The 20,587-nt window shown below is 43.9% G+C and overlaps 1 protein-coding gene across 1 annotated transcript in view; it reads left to right on the top strand.

Moving 5' to 3' along the window:
* Positions 1 to 1,582: 1,582 nt before the first annotated feature.
* The window catches only part of LOC139256594 (uncharacterized), an 89,970-nt gene continuing 70,965 nt past the window's right edge, over positions 1,583 to 20,587 (top strand). Inside the window, exons 1-4 of the mRNA XM_070874265.1 lie at positions 1,583 to 1,642; positions 8,768 to 8,877; positions 9,391 to 9,496; positions 9,589 to 9,711. Coding sequence (XP_070730366.1) covers positions 1,640 to 1,642; positions 8,768 to 8,877; positions 9,391 to 9,496; positions 9,589 to 9,711 — 342 coding nt within the window. The 5' untranslated portion in view covers positions 1,583 to 1,639. The remainder of the gene's footprint in view (positions 1,643 to 8,767; positions 8,878 to 9,390; positions 9,497 to 9,588; positions 9,712 to 20,587) is intronic.

The raw sequence follows: 20,587 nt of genomic DNA, 5'->3' as shown, positions 1-20,587 counted from the left end.
CGTTGAAGCACGTAGGCTGACACCTGAAGTCCTGTGTCTGACATGGCGGCATTTCGAGCAGCCCTATCAGCTCCATCATTGCCTAACGCAATGTCGTCTCGGTGGCCCGTGTGTGCTTGACACTTAATTACTGCAATTCTTTGTGGACATTGTAAGGCACATAAGGGGTTTTTTACTTGCTCGGCATTCTTAATCGTTGAGCCCGCAGAGGTTAAATAGTCCCTGAGTTTCCAAATCTGTCCATAATCATGAGCAATTCCGAATGCATATCGTGAGTCCGTATAGATATTAATGACCCATTGTGTTGCCAGTATACATACATGTGTGAGGGCAAATAACTCCGCCTGCTGTGCTGAAAACGTATTTGTTAGGGCTGCCGCTTCCACAGTGGAGTGGCATGAGGTAACGGCGTAACCAGCGCGGCACTGGCCATGTTCATTTCTTAGAGCTGATCCGTCGACAAAATAGACTCATTCTGGATTGTTGAAGGGTGTCTCGCTTAGGTCGATGCGTGGCTTGGTGACCAACTGAGTCACAGTCCCGCAGCAATGAGGGGTGCCATCCTCAGCAGTTGGAAGAAGCGTGCTTGGGTTAAGGGTCGTGCAATGTTTAATCGTTAAGCTGGCATTTGATAGTAGCTCTACCTCATATTTAGTTGTGCGGGCTGATGTGAGATGTTGAGTGGCGCATTTAGTGAGTAGTATCTCAACGGAGTGTGGAACGTGCAAGACGGTGTGGTGATTTAAAGTGATCGTTTGAGCCTGCTGAACAGCATAGTAAGCTGCAGGAAGGCATCTCGGCAAACCTCGTGCTACTGGGTCCAATTGTGTACTAAAATACGCGATGGGCCGCTGTCTGTCCCCGTGTATCTGAGTAAGAACGGACTGAGCAAAGCCTGACTTATGGTGGACGAATAGATTAAAGGGTTTTGCATAATCTGGAAGTCCCAAAGCCGGCATGGTAATAAGAGACTGTTTAAGGGATGTGAAAGCACGGGTGTTGGGTAGTAAAATTTGCTTGAGGCCTGGTGGAAACCTGAATTTGTGTATTACTATTACCGCGACCTCCACTTTGTTGTGGGGGCCAATTCTGCTGGAACTGTTGGGTTCCTTGCGACGGACAATTTCTTGCCCAATGTCCCGTTTGTCTGCAGTTATAGCAGTTCCCACTATAATTCTGCCCTTGCCCTGGACGGTTCATATTACCCCTATTTCTCCGGCCAAATCCTCTCCTTTTTCCACGCCCTCTCCCTCTGCTTTGTTGAAAATATTGAGGATATTGTTGTGGGTTTAGTGGGTATTGAGTTGGTTGCTGGAAGTCTATTACGGGCTCCGTGGGTTGTTCCATGAGTATACATGTTTTGCCTTTACTTTCCCTATTTCTTTCCTGTAAATCCTTAAGAGTGGATACTAACTGCGGGAGGGTCTTTTGGCGCCACCCGAGGCATACTAACTTCAGTGGGTCTCTAAGTTCTGGTCGTAGACCATTTACTACCGCACTGACCATTGGTGCTTGGTATTGTTCTTTAGTCATTCCTGAACATTGATCCATGATTTCCCCCATTCTTTCTACATAGTTCTCCACATCCTCATCCTTTTTCTGTGTGGTCTCCATAATACTTGGCTCATGGCACAGGACTATGGTACGTAATTCATCCAGCGCCATGTCCAACTGTATTCTGGGGTCTGGGAGACTGCCTATCATGGTCCTTAATTCGGATGGAGTCCAGGGCTGGTGAACCGCCACTGGGTTTCCACCCTGAGGATCTAGGAAGTATCGGAGAGAATACATTCCATGTAGGTCAGGGTTAAGTGTCATGGCTTGTATTAGTGACGAGTCAGTTCCTGCAGCCCCTGCTCTCTCTGTTGTCTGTCTTGTTCTGCTAACTGTGCCACTCTCACCACTTCCTGCTGTCTTGCTATATCCTGCAATTGAACTTGTCTCTGTGCTGTTTGGAGTCTAGTATTGTCAGCTGGCGATCCCCCTGAGGCTTCCTGGGGGGGCGCCACTGCCTCACCACCGCCTCCTCCTCCTCCTGGTTGAGGTTGTTGGTCTGTTGGCTGATTATTAACGGGACCATGAACGGGCAGGGGTAGACCATCTAGCTGGGGGTCGCCTACTTGGCCCTGATTATTATTAGCATTTGGGTTTGGTGGTGGGCTTTGTACTGGCAGACATGGCGGTGGTGCATAAGAGTTATCTAATTCTTGTTGCAGTTCTTCCTCGTCCTCCTGTGTCCACTGAGGGGCACTTGGTCTGTGTCCCTCAGTCTGCCTAACTACCATTTGTTTATGGCTTTCTACATCCCCTTTACCCTCTTCAACTTTCTGTTTCTTTTTCTTTTTTACCTCCTTCATTACTAGCTTCTATGCTTCTTTCGCATCATCTTTCGGCTTCTCGTTTCCGATCGTTGAAAGCTGACCAATTTATTTTCTTTTTACCCCTTCTACCTGGGTCTGTATCCACAAGGCATTCCTCAAGACACGTTATTCTCTCTAAATTAAATGAACCATCAGGTGGAAATAGCCTGTTTCCATCCTTAGTCCATTTTACCCATTCTTTTAGGTGGTCAATTGAAGACTGACCACAATTCTGGAGCATGAAAAAGGCTGGTGTGCCCTTTGGTGGTGGTTTGCCTGCTCCGGCATCCATATTTAACTGGTTGAGATATCACAGTTCTCTGTATCACAGTCCTCTCGCTCCAACCGAGTACCCTATGCCCAATTCACCTGGCCGTCACGTGACCCATTTGGGTTCTTAATTCGGCCTCAGTCTGGGTGTTTGAGATATTGTTGGACACGAGTCACTCGCTGCTGATCAACCGATCACTGTTTTGTCTCAACTAATTTATACGTTTCTGAAACACAACCTCCCCTGTTGATTTCCCTGTTATGTCTTCCTAAGAGCTCATAGACAATTGACGCAGGGGGATGGGAACCAATGCAGGGAGACAGAGGGAAACAAAAAGGAGACAAAAGCAAAAGACAGAAAGGAGATGAGGAAAAGTGGAGGGCAGAGAAACCCAAGGCAAAGAACAAAAAGGGCCATTGTACAGCAAAATTCTAAAAGGACAAAGGGTGTTAATAAAACAAGCCTGAAGGCTTTGTGTCTTAATGCAAGGAGTATCCGCAATAAGGTGGATGAATTAATTGTGCAAATAGATGTTAACAAATATGATGTGATTGGGATTATGGAGACGTGGCTCCAGGATGATCAGGGCTGGGAACTCAACATTCAGGGGTATTCAACATTCAGGAAGGATAGAATAAAAGGAAAAGGAGGTGGGGTAGCATTGCTGGTTAAAGAGGAGATTAATGCAATAGTTAGGAAAGACATTAGCTTGGATGATGTGGAATCTATATGGGTAGAGCTGCAGAACACCAAAGGGCAAAAAACGTTAGTAGGAGTTGTGTACAGACCTCCAAACAGTAATAGGGATGTTGGGGAGGGCATCAAACAGGAAATTAGGGGTGCATGCAATAAAGGTGTAGCAGTTATAATGGGTGACTTTAATATGCACATAGATTGGGCTAGCCAAACTGGAAGCAATACGGTGGAGGAGGATTTCCTGGAGTGCATAAGGGATGGTTTTCTAGACCAATATGTTGAGGAACCAACTAGGGGGGAGGCCATCGTAGACTGGGTGTTGTGTAATGAGAGAGGATTAATTAGCAATCTCATTGTGCGAGGCCCCTTGGGGAAGAGTGACCATAATATGGTGGAATTCTGCATTAGGATGGAGAATGAAACAGTAATTTCAGAGACCATGGTCCAGAACTTAAAGAAGGGTAACTTTGAAGGTATGAGGCGTGAATTGGCTAGGATAGATTGGCGAATGATACTTAGGGGGTTGACTGTGGATGGGCAATGGCAGACATTTAGAGACCGCATGGATGAATTACAACAATTGTACATTCCTGTCTGGCGTAAAAAATAAAAAAGGGAAGGTGGCTCAACCGTGGCTATCTAGGGAAATCAGGGATAGTATTAAAGCCAAGGAAGTGGCATACAAATTGGCCAGAAATAGCAGCGAACCTGGGGACTGGGAGAAATTTAGAACTCAGCAGAGGAGGACAAAGGGTTTGATTAGGGCAGGGAAAATGGAGTACGAGAAGAAGCTTGCAGGGAACATTAAGGTGGATTGCAAAAGTTTCTATAGGTATGTAAAGAGAAAAAGGTTGGTGAAGACAAACGTAGGTCCCCTGCAGTCAGAATCAGGGGAAGTCATAACGGGGAACAAAGAAATGGCAGACCAATTGAACAAGTACTTTGGTTCGGTATTCACTAAGGAGGATACAAACAACCTTCCGGATATAAAAGGGGTCAGAGGGTCTAGTAAGGAGGGGGAACTGAGGGAAATCTTTATTAGTCGGGAAATTGTGTTGGGGAAATTGATGGGATTGAAGGCCGATAAATCCCCAGGGCCTGATGGACTGCATCCTAGAGTACTTAAGGAGGTGGCCTTGGAAATAGCGGATGCATTGACAGTCATTTTCCAACATTCCATTGACTCTGGATCAGTTCCTATGGAGTGGAGGGTAGCCAATGTAACCCCACTTTTTAAAAAAGGAGGGAGAGAGAAAACAGGGAATTATAGACCGGTCAGCCTGACCTCAGTAGTGGGTAAAATGATGGAATCAATTATTAAGGATGTCATAGCAGTGCATCTGGAAAATGGTGACATGATAGGTCCAAGTCAGCATGGATTGTGAAAGGGAAATCATGCTTGACAAATCTTCTGGAATTTTTTGAGGATGTTTCCAGTAAAGTGGACAAAGGAGAACCAGTTGATGTGGTATATTTGGACTTTCAGAAGGCTTTCGACAAGGTCCCACACAAGAGATTAATGTGCAAAGTTAAAGCACATGGGATTGGGGGTAGTGTGCTGACGTGGATTGAGAACTGGTTGTCAGACAGGAAGCAAAGAGTAGGAGTAAACGGGTACTTTTCAGAATGGCAGGCAGTGACTAGTGGAGTGCCGCAAGGTTCTGTGCTGGGGCCCCAGCTGTTTACATTGTACATTAATGATTTAGACGAGGGGATTAAATGCAGTGTCTCCAAATTTGCGGATGATACTAAGTTGGGTGGCAGTGTGAGCTGCGAGGAGGATGCTATTAGGCTGCAGAGTGACTTGGATAGGTTAGGTGAGTGGGCAAATGCATGGCAGATGAAGTATAATGTGGATAAATGTGAGGTTATCCACTTTGGTGGTAAAAACAGAGAGACAGACTATTATCTGAATGGTGACAGATTAGGAAAAGGGAAGGTGCAACGAGACCTGGGTGTCATGGTACATCAGTCATTGAAGGTTAGCATGCAGGTACAGCAGGCGGTTAAGAAAGCAAATGGCATGTTGGCCTTCATAGCGAGGGGATTTGAATACAGGGGCAGGGAGGTGTTGCTACAGTTGTACAGGGCCTTGGTGAGGCCACACCTGGAGTATTGTGTACAGTTTTGGTCTCCTAACTTGAGGAAGGACATTCTTGCTATTGAGGGAGTGCAGCGAAGGTTCACCAGACTGATTCCCGGGATGGCGGGACTGACCTATCAAGAAAGATTGGATCAACTGGGCTTGTATTCACTGGAGTTCAGAAGAATGAGAGGGGACCTCATAGAAACGTTTAAAATTCTGACGGGTTTAGACAGGTTAGATGCAGAAAGAATGTTCCCAATGTTGGGGAAGTCCAGAACCAGGGGTCACAGTCTGAGGATAAGGGGTAAGCCATTTAGGACCGAGATGAGGAGAAACTTCTTCACCCAGAGAGTGGTGAACCTGTGGAATTCTCTACCACAGAAAGTAGTTGAGGCCAATTCACTAAATATATTCAAAAGGGAGTTAGATGAAGTCCTTACTACTCGGGGGATCAAGGGTTATGGCGAGAAAGCAGGAAGGGGGTACTGAAGTTTCATGTTCAGCCATGAACTCATTGAATGGCGGTGCAGGCTAGAAGGGCTGAATGGCCTGCTCCTGCACCTATTTTCTATGTTTCTATGTTTCTATAACAATATTATGAAGACAATAAAAAACGCAAAAACCCAAAGGGGTGCACAGATCATAATCCTTATGCTTTAACTAAACAAATAATCAATTCTCAGTCTGCGTTGTACGCTCCTTCAGACTGAGTCCTTAACTTATTCTAAATTACCCCATCAAACAAAGGTCCTCATCTTATCACACAAGGATGACTTATCCTATCACTAATTTCAATGATCCTATCACACAAGGATCGCGTCCCATCTTATTTCTCCCTATCACACAAGGGTATTTGTTTCTACCACACAAGAAACAGGGACCTTTTAATGACGTCTTTTCTTACCTTCCCCCCTTTACAATCTGCCGGCCCGCTTCAGGGCTGAATTTTTTTGCTTTTCGGAATCTGCCTCCTCTTACTGTCAAGCTGAAAGAGGAAGTGATTACAAACATGTAACTCAATCCTGAAAGGAGTCTTACGATCGCAGCACTTCTGCCGAGACAAACAGACTACACTCGCGCTCTCTCCAAGGAAGGGCTCCTTTAGTAACATAAATGTCACCAATAACTGGCCAGTTAGAGTCCTTCCCTAGAAAGTCACCGTGTTCTTGTCCGTTTACTCACCGGCACGTAGTTTGCGATCTCGGTGGAACCTCCAAGGAATTCTGTCGAAGACACCGATTCAAGATAAGACTCTTAACACAAGCAGACCATCAGATTGTTAGTTTATTGTTGCTTGTATACAAGGGGAGAGTGCCCTAGACAGGGTACCAACTCCGGTAATACACTGAAATTGGAACATATTTATACACCCAAGTAAACAACTCCTATCATATGTGATGGTTCCTCTTTTTTTTGTAATAGTGCAGAGTCTAGCAGTTAATTTAATTACCTCATCAGTGTTATCCAATGGATAATTGTCTTAGCTACCCTTTCCTTATTTTGGGATAACCTTTCCTTGCCCCCTGTACACACTGTCTGTTTTTTTTGGTTATCACATCCTATTTGTGATTATAATTAGACAGAGAAGACAGATGACCTTAGCTGCTGTGAGGTATTGCAACCCGTGGTTTCAACTGCTGACAGCTTGTTTGCTGAAGTAAGCTCTAATTCCTAGGTTGACCAAATATAATGTCCCAGCAAGCCTTGCAATCTATGGTTGCTCTTTTTCTATCTTTCCACATTGGTGACTATGAGGGAGAGGCATGACACTATATAACGATGAGGGTGAGTGTCAGTGGATAGATGGGGATGTGAGGAAGTGCATAGGCAGAGAGGGATGGGTGCAACTGCAGGGTAAGTGGCTGTGAGGAGTAATGTGTTGCAGTAGGCTCGAAAAGGCAGAGTGAGGGGGGTTTGAATGATATGCACATCAGAATGTTGGTGAACGTGTCATTGCTCTCACCTTTCCTGTCCTGGTTATGTCATTAAGCCACTTCCTGCATTGAATTCAGAAGCGTGGCACTACGCTCATGCTGCTGACCTCTTCTGCCACCTCCAACCCCGCCATCTTGTTTTCCCCAGCAGGATTCTCCCAACCATTGGTAAGGAAGAGTATTTTCCTCCCAGTCCTCACAGCCCCCAGCAGCACAGCCAAGAAGACATCCGTGAAGCAGGATGCACCCTTGGACCATTTCACTTCCATTTTTGACCTTACTCTTCTCTTCCCAACTTCAGCTGCTTCAACTTACATGTTTGGATTGTCGCTTTAAATACTGAAGTTGAGATCGTGTCATGTGGGTCATCTTTGGACAGAAATCCAGAAATAAAATGCTGAAGAAGTAGCTGCATTAAAAAGCCACTGACAGATGCGCTTAACATATTTCTGGGTTTCACATGCTCTTCGGGTCCCCCACTCCCAGAGTGTCTGTACATTGAAAACCATCCCAGAGATGATAGATTCCAGTAACCTCCCCACAAATGATGCTGAACTGACAGGTCTGTAGTTACCTGGTTTCTCCCTCCCTTCTTAAATAATGGAGTGACATTTACAATTTTCCAATTCATAGGCACAATTCCTAAATCTGGAGAGCTTTGGAAAATTATGACTAATGCATCTGCAATTTCCTCACCTATCTTTTTTTGTATTCTGGGATGAGAGCCTTCCTGTCCTAGAGATTTGTTTATCGTAAGAACTATTATTTTCTCTACATACTAAATCCACTAAGTTCCTTCCCTTGATTTATATTTAGCTTCTCCTGTACTGCTGGTATTTTGTGCTCTTCCTCTACTGTGAAAACGGATGCAAAGCATTGCTTTACCAAGTCTCTTAATATCCATCATAGTCTCGCCTGCATCTGTCTTTAATGGGCCCACATTCGCATTTACCAATCCCTTTCTCTTTATATATTTATAAAAGCTTTTGTTAACTTTGATAACCCTTGCAAGTTTTTTTTCTTACTCACTTTCTGCACCTCATTACTTTGTTGTATCTCTTTGTTGCTTTTTATAACTTTCACAGTCTGATGGATTTCCACTTTTCCTTGCATTTTTTTAGCTTGCTACTGTCTCTTCATTTGTTGCTCATGATTATTTAACTACAAAAGTGGAGCCTTTGCCTTTTATCTTTTGTATCTTACTTACTTCATTGAATACTTCCCACTGTTATTTTGTAGGTTTACTCATTAACAGTTCAGGCCTGCATGACATTATAAAATCTGCCCCATAGAGTTAACTATATATTCCATGATTCTCACTGAGTTTCCACCATGTATTGTGGAGGTCCTGAGAATCAATGTATATTAATAAATTTACAAAATTCAACTAAACACAGAATTTATATTTCATATAATCTAGATTAAAGATTTGCTTTGCCAACTGGAACAAAGAACGGAACAGTATTTGAAGTTTTATGACTGGAAAAGAAGTACTGTGGAAAAAATACAAAAAGTTTTGTTGAACAAAGAGTAAGTACCTATTGAAAGAGATACCATTTTCTAAATTTTCATTCAGCTGGAGGAATATTGGCAAATTGAGGTAGATGCATAAAGAACCAATTATTTTTTCCTTTTGTTTCTCTCTCTGTTTATGCTGAAGAACATTGAAACGTAGGAGCAAAACTGTCTTTTAGCCCATATGGCTTGATTCATCCTTTAAAGGTAAATTTTCCATGGACTAAAAATCAGGCGTGCTGTGTAATGGGCACAGGATCTTTACTCCAGTGTTCCAGTGAGCGTTCTTAGTGTGTGCTCTCCATGTGTGCTGCTTTGTACCGGGAGCCCCAAAAGTGGAAAATTACTCCTCGGTCCAGCTTTAAGAAATTATTTTGCTTATTTATTTCTACCTTATACCGTTAGCCCCGAACATCCTGGCATAAGTGTCCTCCTGGAATCTTTGCCACGACAGACCCATCCTTTATTCTTAATTTCAAAACCAACCCCATATTTAAAAATCTTATCAATGTTTTAATTGTACCTCAGGTCAATGGGATTACTTTTATCCTCTGCCAGTGAAAACCATGAACAAGTCTTGAAAAACACATTAGAAAAACTGAAGATAGCAAGAGATCAGCTTATTTCAAACACGGTAGGTATGGAAGATGATGTAGGCAACAAATATGGTTTGCAGAAACTACTATTTACTTCAACAATATGCCTGATAATCTGTCAATATTGTAGATTGAACCCTCACTGAAAGAAGCAGCAGAAAAAGCTATGGAAGAATGGAACAATAATAAATCATTCATCAACACAATCGGTATATTCAACCCATATTTTAATGGCAGACATCCTGCGTACAAGGTATGTATCAGTCAGTGTTTCAGTTAATAACTTATGACCTATATGTTTATGAATATAACAATAGCTCTTTCATACTGGGGAACCTTCATAATTGCAATTATTATTGCTAGTAATAACCATTTAAATGAAATTGAGGTTCTTGAATGAGTGGTGACCCAGATTATATCAATGCGATTAAAGCATTTTTCCAGCATGAAAATCTGATAAAATGTGATCTGAAGACGGATTTTCCTGCATCTAGCACTCAAATATCATCTGAAAAACAAGTGTTCCGCACAGAAAAAATGGGTGCTCATGTTTCACTTCTGTCCAGCACCTGTATAGCATTACCCACAAAAAGCTGTATGGCTGGTGGTTGCACATGAAGAGGGCACAGCAATGTGAATTACATACAAATGAATGTCAGGTGGCAGGGTGCAGATCAGAGGCAGACTTCCTTTATAAAAAAACAGGTACTGCTACTTGCTGAGCTGCTATGTAGGTGCTATTTCCAGTCTTGGGCAGGGAGGTTGGCTTCTTCTCACCCCACCTTCCTGCAGATTCTCAAGCAAGAAAACTCCCAGCTTAGAACCGCTGAGGATTCCTTTAAATATTGCTGGAAATGGCCATCTCCTGACTTGTACCCTCCATGGTTCATGGGTGGGAGTAGGAAGTGCCGGTCGTCAGGTGAGCAGAGACTGAAAAATGATCTTGAGCCAGGTGGTCTCATTAATAAATGGAAATCGGAACAAATGACATAGTTACACCTCTACACCATTTTCATCTCTGGCAAAGCTGTAGAAAGTTTTGGGAGACATTTTGCTTACATCAGATAATGACCTTTTGAAATTTAGATTATTTCAACGTGCTTGTTGTTGCTGCTGGGCCTTCTGAACTCTTAAGGGCCTTCTGGCAATTCACTTATTTCTTCATGGGGGTCTTTTTTGGAATTCCACTCTGGCAAAAGGAGGAGGAGAAGAGGAGCAGGAGAAAGGAGAAAACAACTGCAGTCGCAGGGAGGCCAATTAAAAAGAGCAGCAGAGCCCAGCGGGACATAAAGGGAGTGGTAGATCGGGGCCCAAACACCAACCCAGCTGAAGACAAGAAGTAGAAATAACCAAATTCAAAGTGAAGGGAAGTGATTAGTTGGCGAGTTTTTTTCTCTTTTCTGGGGCATTGGTTTGAATTAAAAGCTGGGACTATAAACAAAACCCAAAAACGTAATTAATTAAATATATTCGGATGGCAGGGCAGGAAATGTGTTTCTGCTGTGACATGTGGGAGCTGGTTGACCCCATTGAGGTCCACAGCGACCACATCTGCAGCAAGTGTCTGCAGCTCGAGGAACTTGGGCTCCGTGTTGATGAGCTGGAGTCTGAGCTGCAGACACTACGACACATCAGGGAGGGGGTGAGTTACCTGGACGCTGCATAGCAGGAGCTAGTCACACCAATTAGATTAATTCATTCAAATTTGGTCCGTGGTTAGGTGCAGGAGGGTGTGACTCCAAGTAAGGAAGATATAGGGATCCAGGATGTAATGGTGTAGGAGCCTCAGCCCTTGCTCTTGACCAGCAGGTTCGAGGCTCTTGCTCCCTGTGTGGACGAGAGCAGGGACTGTAGGGAGGATGAGCAAACTGACCACAGCACTGTGGTACAGGGGGTCATTCACGTGGGGGGAATAAAAATAAATTTTGTAGTGGTAGGGGACAGTATCAATAGGGGGCTAGATTCTGTTCTCTGCAGCCGAGAGCGTGAGTCCCGAAGGCTGTGTTGCCTGCCCGATGCCAGGGTTAAGGACATCTCCTCTGGGCTCGAGAGGAACATGGGGCTCAATTTTGGCCAGGAGTTTCTCCGTTTTTTTTGGAGCAACTTGATTTTTCTGGAGTATCTTAAAAATCCCCATTTTGCACATTCAATTTGCGCCAGTGTAAGTGAGTTAGTTAGGATTTTTTTAGTTTAGTTTTTTTTGCTCAAAAGAGGGCGTTACCAGCCAACTATGCCAGTTTTGGCCATTTAGGCCACTTTGGCCAGCTAATAGTTACTCCAAATCTACTTAGGCCAGCGTATGTGGCCACTTCAGAAAACATAGAAACATAGACATAGAAAATAGGTGCAGGAGTAGGCCATTCAGCCCTTCGAGCCTGCACCGCCATTCAATAAGATCATGGCTGATCATTCCGTCAGTACCCCTTTCCTGCTTTCTCTCCATACCCCTTGATCCGCTTAACCGTAAGAGCCATATCCTCTTGAATATATCCAATGAACTGGCATCAACAACTCTCTGCGGCAGGGAATTCCACAGGTTAACAACTCTTTAAGTAAAGAAGTTTCTCCTCATCTCAGTCCTAAATGGCCTACCCCTTATCCTAAGACTATGTCCCCTGGTTCTGGACTTCTCCAACATTGGGAACATTCTTCCCGCATCTAACCTGTCCAGTCCCATCAGAATCTGATATGTTTCTATGAGATCCCCTCTCATCCTTCTAAACTCCAGTGAATAAAGGCCCAGTTGATCCAGTCTCTCCTCATATTCCAGTCTCTTCTCATATTCCAGCCATCCCTGGAATCAGTCTGATGAACCTTCGCTGCACTCCCTCAATATCAAGAACGTCCTTTCTCAGACTAGGAGTCCAAAACTGAACATAATATTCCAGGTGAGGCCTCACTAAGGCCCTGTACAACTGAAGTAAGACCTCCCTGCTTCTATATTCAAATCCCCTAGCTATGAAGGCCAACATACCATTTGCCTTCTTTACCGCCTGCTGTACCTGCATGCCAACTTTCAGTGATTGATGAACCATGACACCCAGGTCTCGTTGTACCTCCCCTTTTCCTAGTCTGCTGCCATTCAGATAATCTGCCTTCGTGTTTTTGCCCCCAAAATGGATAACCACACATTTATCCACATTATACTACATCTGCCATGCATTTGCCCACTCACCTGTCACCCTGAAGCCTCTTAGCATCCTCCTCACAGCTCACACCGCCACCCAGTTTAGTGTCATCTGCAAACTTGGAGATATTACACTCTATCCCTTCATCCAAATCGTTAATGTATATTGTAAAGAGCAGGGGTCCCAGCACTGAGCCCTGCGGCACTCCACTGGTCACTGCCTACCATTCTAAAAAGGACCGTTTATCCCAACTCTCTGCTTCCTGTCTGCCAACCAGTTCCCTATCCACGTCAGTATATTACCCCCAATACCATGTGCTTAGATTTTGCACAACAATCTCTTGTGCGGGACCTTGTCAAAAGCCTTCTGAAAGTCCAAATACACCACATCCACCGGTTCTCCCTTGTCCACTCTGCTAGTTACATCCTCAAAAAATTCCAGAAGATTCGTCAAGCATGATTTCCACTTCATAAATCCATGCTGACTTGGTCTGATCCTGTCACCGCTTTCCAAATGCGCTGCTATTTCATCCTTCATGATCGAATCCAACATTTTCCCCACTATTGATGTCAAGCTAACCGGTCTATAATTATCCGTTTTCTCTCTCCCTCCTTTTTTAAAAAGTGGTGTTACATTAGCTACCCTCCAGTCCATAGGAACTGATCCAGAGTCGATAGACTGTTGGAAAATGATCACCAATGCATCCACTATTTCTAGGGCCACTTCCTTGAGCACTCTGGGATGCAGACTATCAGGCCCCGGGGATTTATCGGCCTTCAATCACATCAATTTCCCTAACACAATTTCCCGCCTAATAAGGATATCCTTCAGTTCTTCCTTCTCACTAGACCCACTGTCCCCTAGTACCTTCGGACGGTTATTTATATCTTCTTTTCCTTGAAGACAGAACCGAAGTATTTGTTCAATAGGTCTGCCATTTCTTTGTTCCCCATTATAAATTCACCTGAATCCGACTGCAAGGGACCTACATTTGTCTTTACTAATCTTTTTCTCTTCACATATTTATAGAAGCTTTTGCAGTCAGTTTTTATATTCCCTGCAAGCTTCCTCTCGTACTCTATTTTCCCCCTCTTAATTAAACCCTTAGTCCTCCTCTGTTGAATTCTAAACATCTCCCACTCCTCAGGTTTGTTGCCTTTTCTAGCCAATTTATATGCCTCTTCCTTGGCTTTAACACTATCCTTAATTTCCTTTGTTAGCCATGGTTGAGCCACCTTCCCAGTTTTAATTTTACTCCAGACAGGGATGTACATTTGCTGAAGTTCATCCATGTGATCTTTAAATGTTTGCCATTGCTTATCCACCGTCAATCCTTTAAACATAGAAAACATAGAAAATAGGTGCAGGAGTAGGCCATTCGGCCCTTCTAGCCTGCACCGCCATTCAATGAGTTCATGGCTGAACATTCAACTTCAGTACCCCATTCCTGCTTTCTCGCCACACCCCTTGATCTCCCTAGTAGTAAGGACCTCATCTAACTCCTTTTTGAATATATTTAGTGAATTGGCCTCAACAACTTTCTGTGGTAGAGAATTCCACAGGTTCACCACTCTCTGGGTGAAGAAGTTCTTCCGCATCTCGGTCCTAAATGGCTTACCCCTTATCCTTAGACTGTGACCTCTGGTTCTGGACTTCCCCAACATTGGGAACATTCTTCCTGCATCTAACCTGTCTAACCCCGTCAGAATTTTAAATGTTTCTATGAGGTCCCCTCTCATTCTTCTGAACTCCAGTGAATACAAGCCCAGTTGATCCAGTCTTTCTTGATAGGTCAGTCCCGCCATCCCGGGAATCAGTCTGGTGAACCTTCGCTACACTCCCTCAATAGCAAGAATGTCCTTCCTCAGGTTAGGAGACCAAAACTGTACACAATACTCCAGGTGTGGCCTCACCAATGCCCTGTACAACTGTAGCAACACCTCCCTGCCCCTGTACTCAAATCCCCTTGCTATGAAGACCAACATGCCATTTGCTTTCTTAACCGCCTGCTGCACCTGCATGCCAACCTTCAATGACTGATGTACCATGACACCCAGGTCTCTTTGCACCTCCCCTTTTCCTAATCTGTCACCATTCAGATAATAGTCTGTCTCTCTGTTTTTACCACCAAAGTGGATAACCTCACATTTATCCACATTATACTTCATCTGCCATGCATTTGCCCACTCACCTAACCTATCCAAGTCGCTCTGCAGCCTCACAGCATCCTCCTCGCAGCTCACACTGCCACCCAACTTAGTGTCATCCGCAAATTTGGAGATACTACATTTAATCCCCTCATCTAAATCATTAATGCACAGTGTAAACAGCTGGGGCCCCAGCACAGAACCTTGCGGTACCCCACTAGTCACTGCCTGCCATTCTGAAAAGTACCCGTTTACTCCTACTCTTTGCTTCCTGTCTGACAACCAGTTCTCAATCCATGTCAGCACACTACCCCCAATCCCATGTGCTCTAACTTTGCACATCAATCTCTTGTGTGGGACCTTGTCGAACGCCTTCTGAAAGTCCAAATATACCACATCAACTGGTTCTCCCTTGTCCACTCTACTGGAAACATCCTCAAAAATTCCAGAAGATTTGTCAAGCATGATTTCTCTTTCACAAATCCATGCTGACTTGGACCTATCATGTCACCTCTTTCCAAATGCACTAAGTATCATTTGCCAGTCTATTCTAGCCAATTAACGCCTCATACTGCCGAAGTTACCTTTCCTTAAGTTCAGAACCCTAGTTTCCGAATTAACTTTGCCACTCTCCATCTTAATAAGGAATTCTACCATATTATGGTCACTTTTCCCCAAGGGGCCTCGCACAACAAGATTGCTAATTAGTCCCTTCTCATTACACAATACCCAGTCTAAGATGGCCAGCTCCCTGGTTGGTTCCTCTACATATTGTTCGAGAAAACCATCCCTAATACACTCCAGGATATCGTCCTCCACCGCATTGCTTCCAGTTAGGTTAGCCCAATCAATGTGTAGATTAAAGTCGTCCATGATTACTGCTGTACCTTTATTGCACACATCCCTTATTTCATGTTTGATGCTGTCCCCAACCTCTACTACTATTTAGTGGCCTATACACAACTCCCACTAGCGTTTTCTGCTCTTTGGAATTCCGCAGCTCCACACATACCGATTCCACATCATCCAGGCTAATGTCCTTCCTTACAATTGCATTGATTTCATCTTTAACCAGCAACGCCACCCAGCCTCCTTTTCCTTTCTGTCTATCCTTCCTAAATGCTCAATACCCCTGGATATTGAGTTCCCAGCCTTGGTCCCCTGGAGCCATGTCTCCGTGATGCCAATCACATCGTATCGGTTAACTGCTATCTACGCAGTTAATTCATCCACCTTATTCCTAATACTCCTCGCATTGAGGCACAGAGCCTTCATGCTTGTTTTTTTTTAAACACACTTTGCCCCTTTAGAATTTTGCTGTAATGTGGCCCTTTTTGTTTTTTGCCTTGGGTTTCTCTGCCCTCCACTTTTACTATTCTCCTTTCTATATTTTGCTTCTGACTCCATTTTATTTCCCTCTGTCTCCCTGCATAGGTTCCCATCCTCCTGCCATATTAGTTTAACTCCTCCCCAACAGCACTAGAAAACACTCCCCCTAGGACATTGGTTCCGATCCTGCACAGGTGCAGACCGTCCGGTTTGTACTGATCCCACCTCCCCCAGAACCGGTTCCAATGTCCCAGGAATTTGAATCCCTCCCTTCTGCACCACTCCTCAAGCCACGTATTCATCTGAGCTATCCTGTGATTCCTACTCTGACTAGCACGTGGCACTGGTAGCAATCCTGAGATTACTACTTTTGAAGTCCTACTTTTTAATTTAGCTCCTAGCTCCCTAATTTGCATCGTATGACCTCATCCCGTGTTTTACCTATGTCATTGGTACCTGTATGCACCACGACAACTGGTTGTTCGCCCTCCCTTTTCAGAATGTCCTGCACCCGCTCCGAGACATCCTTGACCCTTGCACCAGGGAGGCAACATACCATCCTGGAGTCTCGGTTGCGGCCGCAGAAACGCCTATCTATTCCCCTTACAATTGAATCCCCTATCACTATTGCTCTCCCACTCTTTTTCCTGCCCTCCTGTGCAGCAGAGCCAGCCATGGTGCCATGAATTTGGCTGCTCCCCCCCTAATGAGTCATCCCCCTCAACAGTACTCAAAGCAGTGTATCTGTTTTGCAGGGGGATGACCGCAGGGGATCCCTGCACTACCTTCCTTGCACTGCTCTTCCTGTTGGTCTTCCATTCCCTATCTGGCTGTGTACCCTTGACCTGCGGTCAGACCAACTCACTAAACGTGTTATTCACGTCATTCTCAACACAAGCAGCTACGATTCCTTTTAAAAATGGCCGATTGCTAAATTTCGACGCTACTGCGCATGCGCGGACATCACGACACGACTCCAATGCGTACATGCAGACGGCCCGGCACTGTTTTCAGCGCAGGATGCTGGCTCCGCCCCCAACTCGACTGGCCACGCTGTGCGACGACCGAGGATAGGCCAGACAGCAGCCAAAATGGGAAGAGATTTTTTTCGGCGCACTTATCAACGGAGAAAAGCGGCGCATCTCTGGTAAGTGCACCGAAAAAAGGGGTGGGCCAAAATTGAGCTGTTGGAGTGGGAGGGGGAAGATCCAGTTGTCGTGGTCCACATTGGTAGAACAAAGAAAGAGGTTCTGCTGAGGAATTATTAGCAGCTAGGGACCAAATTAAAAAGCAGAACCACAAAGGTAATAATCTCTGGATTACTACCTGAGCCACAAGCAAATTTGCATAGGGTAAGTAAGATCAGAGAGTTAAACACGTGGCTCAAAGACTGGTGTGGGAGAAGTGAGTTTTGGTCGTTGGACACTGACACCAGTACTGGGGTAAGAGGGAGCTGTTCCATTCGGACGGGCTCCACTTAGACCGTGCTGGGACTAAGGTCCTGGAGAATCAAATAACTAGGGCTGTAGAGGGGGCTTTAAACTAATTAGTGGGGAAAAGGGTTCAGGTGACGGAAAATTTAAAAAGTCAAAGAATAAGGGGAAGTCAATAGAGCAGGGTAGCACTGGGGGAAAAGAAAAGCAGAGCGTGACAGGAAGGGACAGAATGTACAAATATAATGGTGAATCAGAAATTGGGGTCAAAGCAGGAAAAAATGGTAAAAAAAAACTTAAAAGCTCTTTATCTGAATGCATGCAGCATTCATTCAAAATAGATGCATTGATGGCACAAATAGATACAAATGGGTATGATCTGATAGCCATTACAGAGACATGGTTGCAAGGTGACCAAGGCTGGAAACTAAATATTCAGGATATTTCACAATTCAGAAGGACAGAAAGGAAAAGGAGGTGGGTAGCTCTGTTAATAAAGGATGAGATCAGTGCAGTAGTGAGAAACGATATTGACTCAGAAGATCAAGATGTTGAATCAGTTTGGGTGGAGATAAGAAATAATAAGGGGAAAAAGTCATTAGTGGGCATAGTATATAGGCTTCCTAACAGTAGCTATACTGTTTGACAGAGTATAAATCAAGAAATAATGGAGGCTTGTAAAAAGGAATGGCAATAATCATGGGCGATTTTAACCTTCATATTGATTGGACAAAGCAAATTGGCCAGAGTAGCCTTGAGGAGGAGTTCATAGAGTGTATCCAGGATAGTTTCCTTAAGCAGTACGTTGCGGAACCAACCAGGAAGCAGGCTATCTTAGATCTGATACTGTGTAATGAGACAGGATTAATAAACAACTCCTAGTAAAGGATCCTCTAGGAATGAGTGACCATAACATGGTTGAATTTCAAGTTCAGTTGGAGGCTGAGAAAGTTGGATCTCAAACCAGTGTCCTAAGCTTAAATAAGTGAGACTGCAAAGGTATGAGGGCAGAGTTAGCTAAACTGGATGAGGGGAAATAGATTAAAGTATGGGACAGTTGATGAACAGTGGCAGATATTTAAGGAGATATTTCATAACTCGCAACAAAAATAGATCCCAATGAGAAGGAAAGGACTGTAAGATAAGGGATACCCATCCATGGCTAACTAAGGAAATAAGGGATGGTATCAAATTGAAAACAAGAGCATACAAAGTGGCCAAGACTGGTGGGAGGCCAGAGGATTGGGAAACTTTTAAAAGCCAGCAAAGAACGACTAAAAAAATTATAAAGGGAGGGAAGATAGATCATGAAATTAAACTAGCACGAAATATAAAAACAGATCGTAAGAGTTTCTACAGGTACATAAAAATGAAAAGAGTGGCTAAGGTAAATGTTGGTCCCATAGAGGATGAGACTGGGGAAGTAATAATGGGAAATAGGGAAATGGCAGAGACTTTGAACAAAATCAGTCTTCACAGTAGAAAACACTAAAAACATCCCAATTGTGGATACTCAAGGGGTTATAGGGAGGGAGGAAATTAATACAATCATTATCATTAAAGAAGTAATACTCGGTAAAATAATGGGACTAAAGGCGGACAAGTACCCTGGACCTGATGGCTTGCATCCTAGGGTCCTAAAAGAAGTAGCTGCAGAGATAGTGGTTGCATCAGTTGTAATCGAACCAAAATTCCCTGAATTCTGGGGAGGTCCCAGTGGATTGGAAAACCGTAAATGCAACGCCTCTATTTAAAAAAGGAGGCAGACAGAAAGCAGGAAACTATAGACCAGTTAGCCTAACATCTGTCGTTGGGAAAATGCTGGAGTCCATTATGAAGGAAGCAGTAGCAGGACATTTAGAAAAGCATAATTCAATCAAGCAGAATCAGCATGGTTTTATGAAAGGGAAATCAGGTTTGACAAATTTGTTGCAGTTCTTTGAGGATGTATCGAGCAGAGTGGATAAAGGGAAACCAGTAGATGTGATGTAATTGGATTTCCAGAAGGCATTCGATAAGGTGCCACATAAAAGGTTACTACACAAGATAAAAGTTCATGGGGTTGAGATAATATATCGCATGGATAGAGGATTGGCTAACTAACAGAAAACAGAGAGTCGGGATAAACGGGTCATTTTCTGGTTGGCAATCAGTAACTAGTGGGGTGCCGCAGGGATCAGTGGTGGGGCCTCAATTATTTACAATCTATATTAATAACTTGGATGAAGGGACTGAGTGTAATGTAGCCAAGTTTGCTGATGATACAAAAATGGGTGGGAAAGCAAATTGTGAGGAAAACACAAAAAATTTGCAAAGCGATATAGACAGGCTAAGTGAGTGGACAAAAATTTGGCAGATAGAATATAATGGGGAAAGTGTGAGGTTATCCACTTTGGCAGAAAAAATAGAAAAGCAAATTATAATTTAAATGGAGAAAAATTGCAAAGTGCTGCAGTGCAGAGGGACCTGGGGGTCCTTGTGTATGAAACACAAAAAGTTAATATGCAGGTACAGTAAGTAAGGTAATCAGGAAGGCAAATGGAGTGTTGGCCTTTATTGCAAGGCGGATAGAGTAATAAAGCAAAGAAGTCCTGCTACAACTGTACTGGGTACTGGTGAGACCACACCTGGAGTACTGCGTACAGTTTTGGTCTCCTTATTTAGGGAAGGATATACTAGCAATGGCGGCTGTTTAGAGAGGTTTCACTGGGTTAATTCAGAGATGAGGGGGTTTACTTATGAAGATAGGTTGAGTAAGTTGGGCCTATACTCATTGGAGTTCAGAAGCATGAGAGGTGATCTTATTGAAACTTATAAGATAATGAGGGGGCTTGACAAGATGGATGCAGAGAGGATATTTCCACTCGTAGGGGAACCTAAAACTAGGGGACAAAGTCTCAGAATAAGGGTCACCCATTTAAAACCGAGATGAGGAGGAATTTCTTCTCTCAGAGTGTTGTAAATCTGTAGAATTCTCTGCCCCAGAGAGCTGTGAAAGCTGGGTCATTGAATATATTTAAGGCGGAGATAGACATATTTTTTGAGCAATAAGGGAATAAAGGGTTATGGGGAGCGGGCAGGAAAGTGGAGCT

The sequence above is a fragment of the Pristiophorus japonicus genome, unplaced genomic scaffold (assembly GCF_044704955.1).
Source record: "Pristiophorus japonicus isolate sPriJap1 unplaced genomic scaffold, sPriJap1.hap1 HAP1_SCAFFOLD_743, whole genome shotgun sequence".
Classification (NCBI taxonomy): domain Eukaryota; kingdom Metazoa; phylum Chordata; class Chondrichthyes; family Pristiophoridae; genus Pristiophorus; species Pristiophorus japonicus.
Note: the sequence above shows the minus strand (reverse complement) of the source record. Positions and strands in the feature narration are given on the sequence as shown.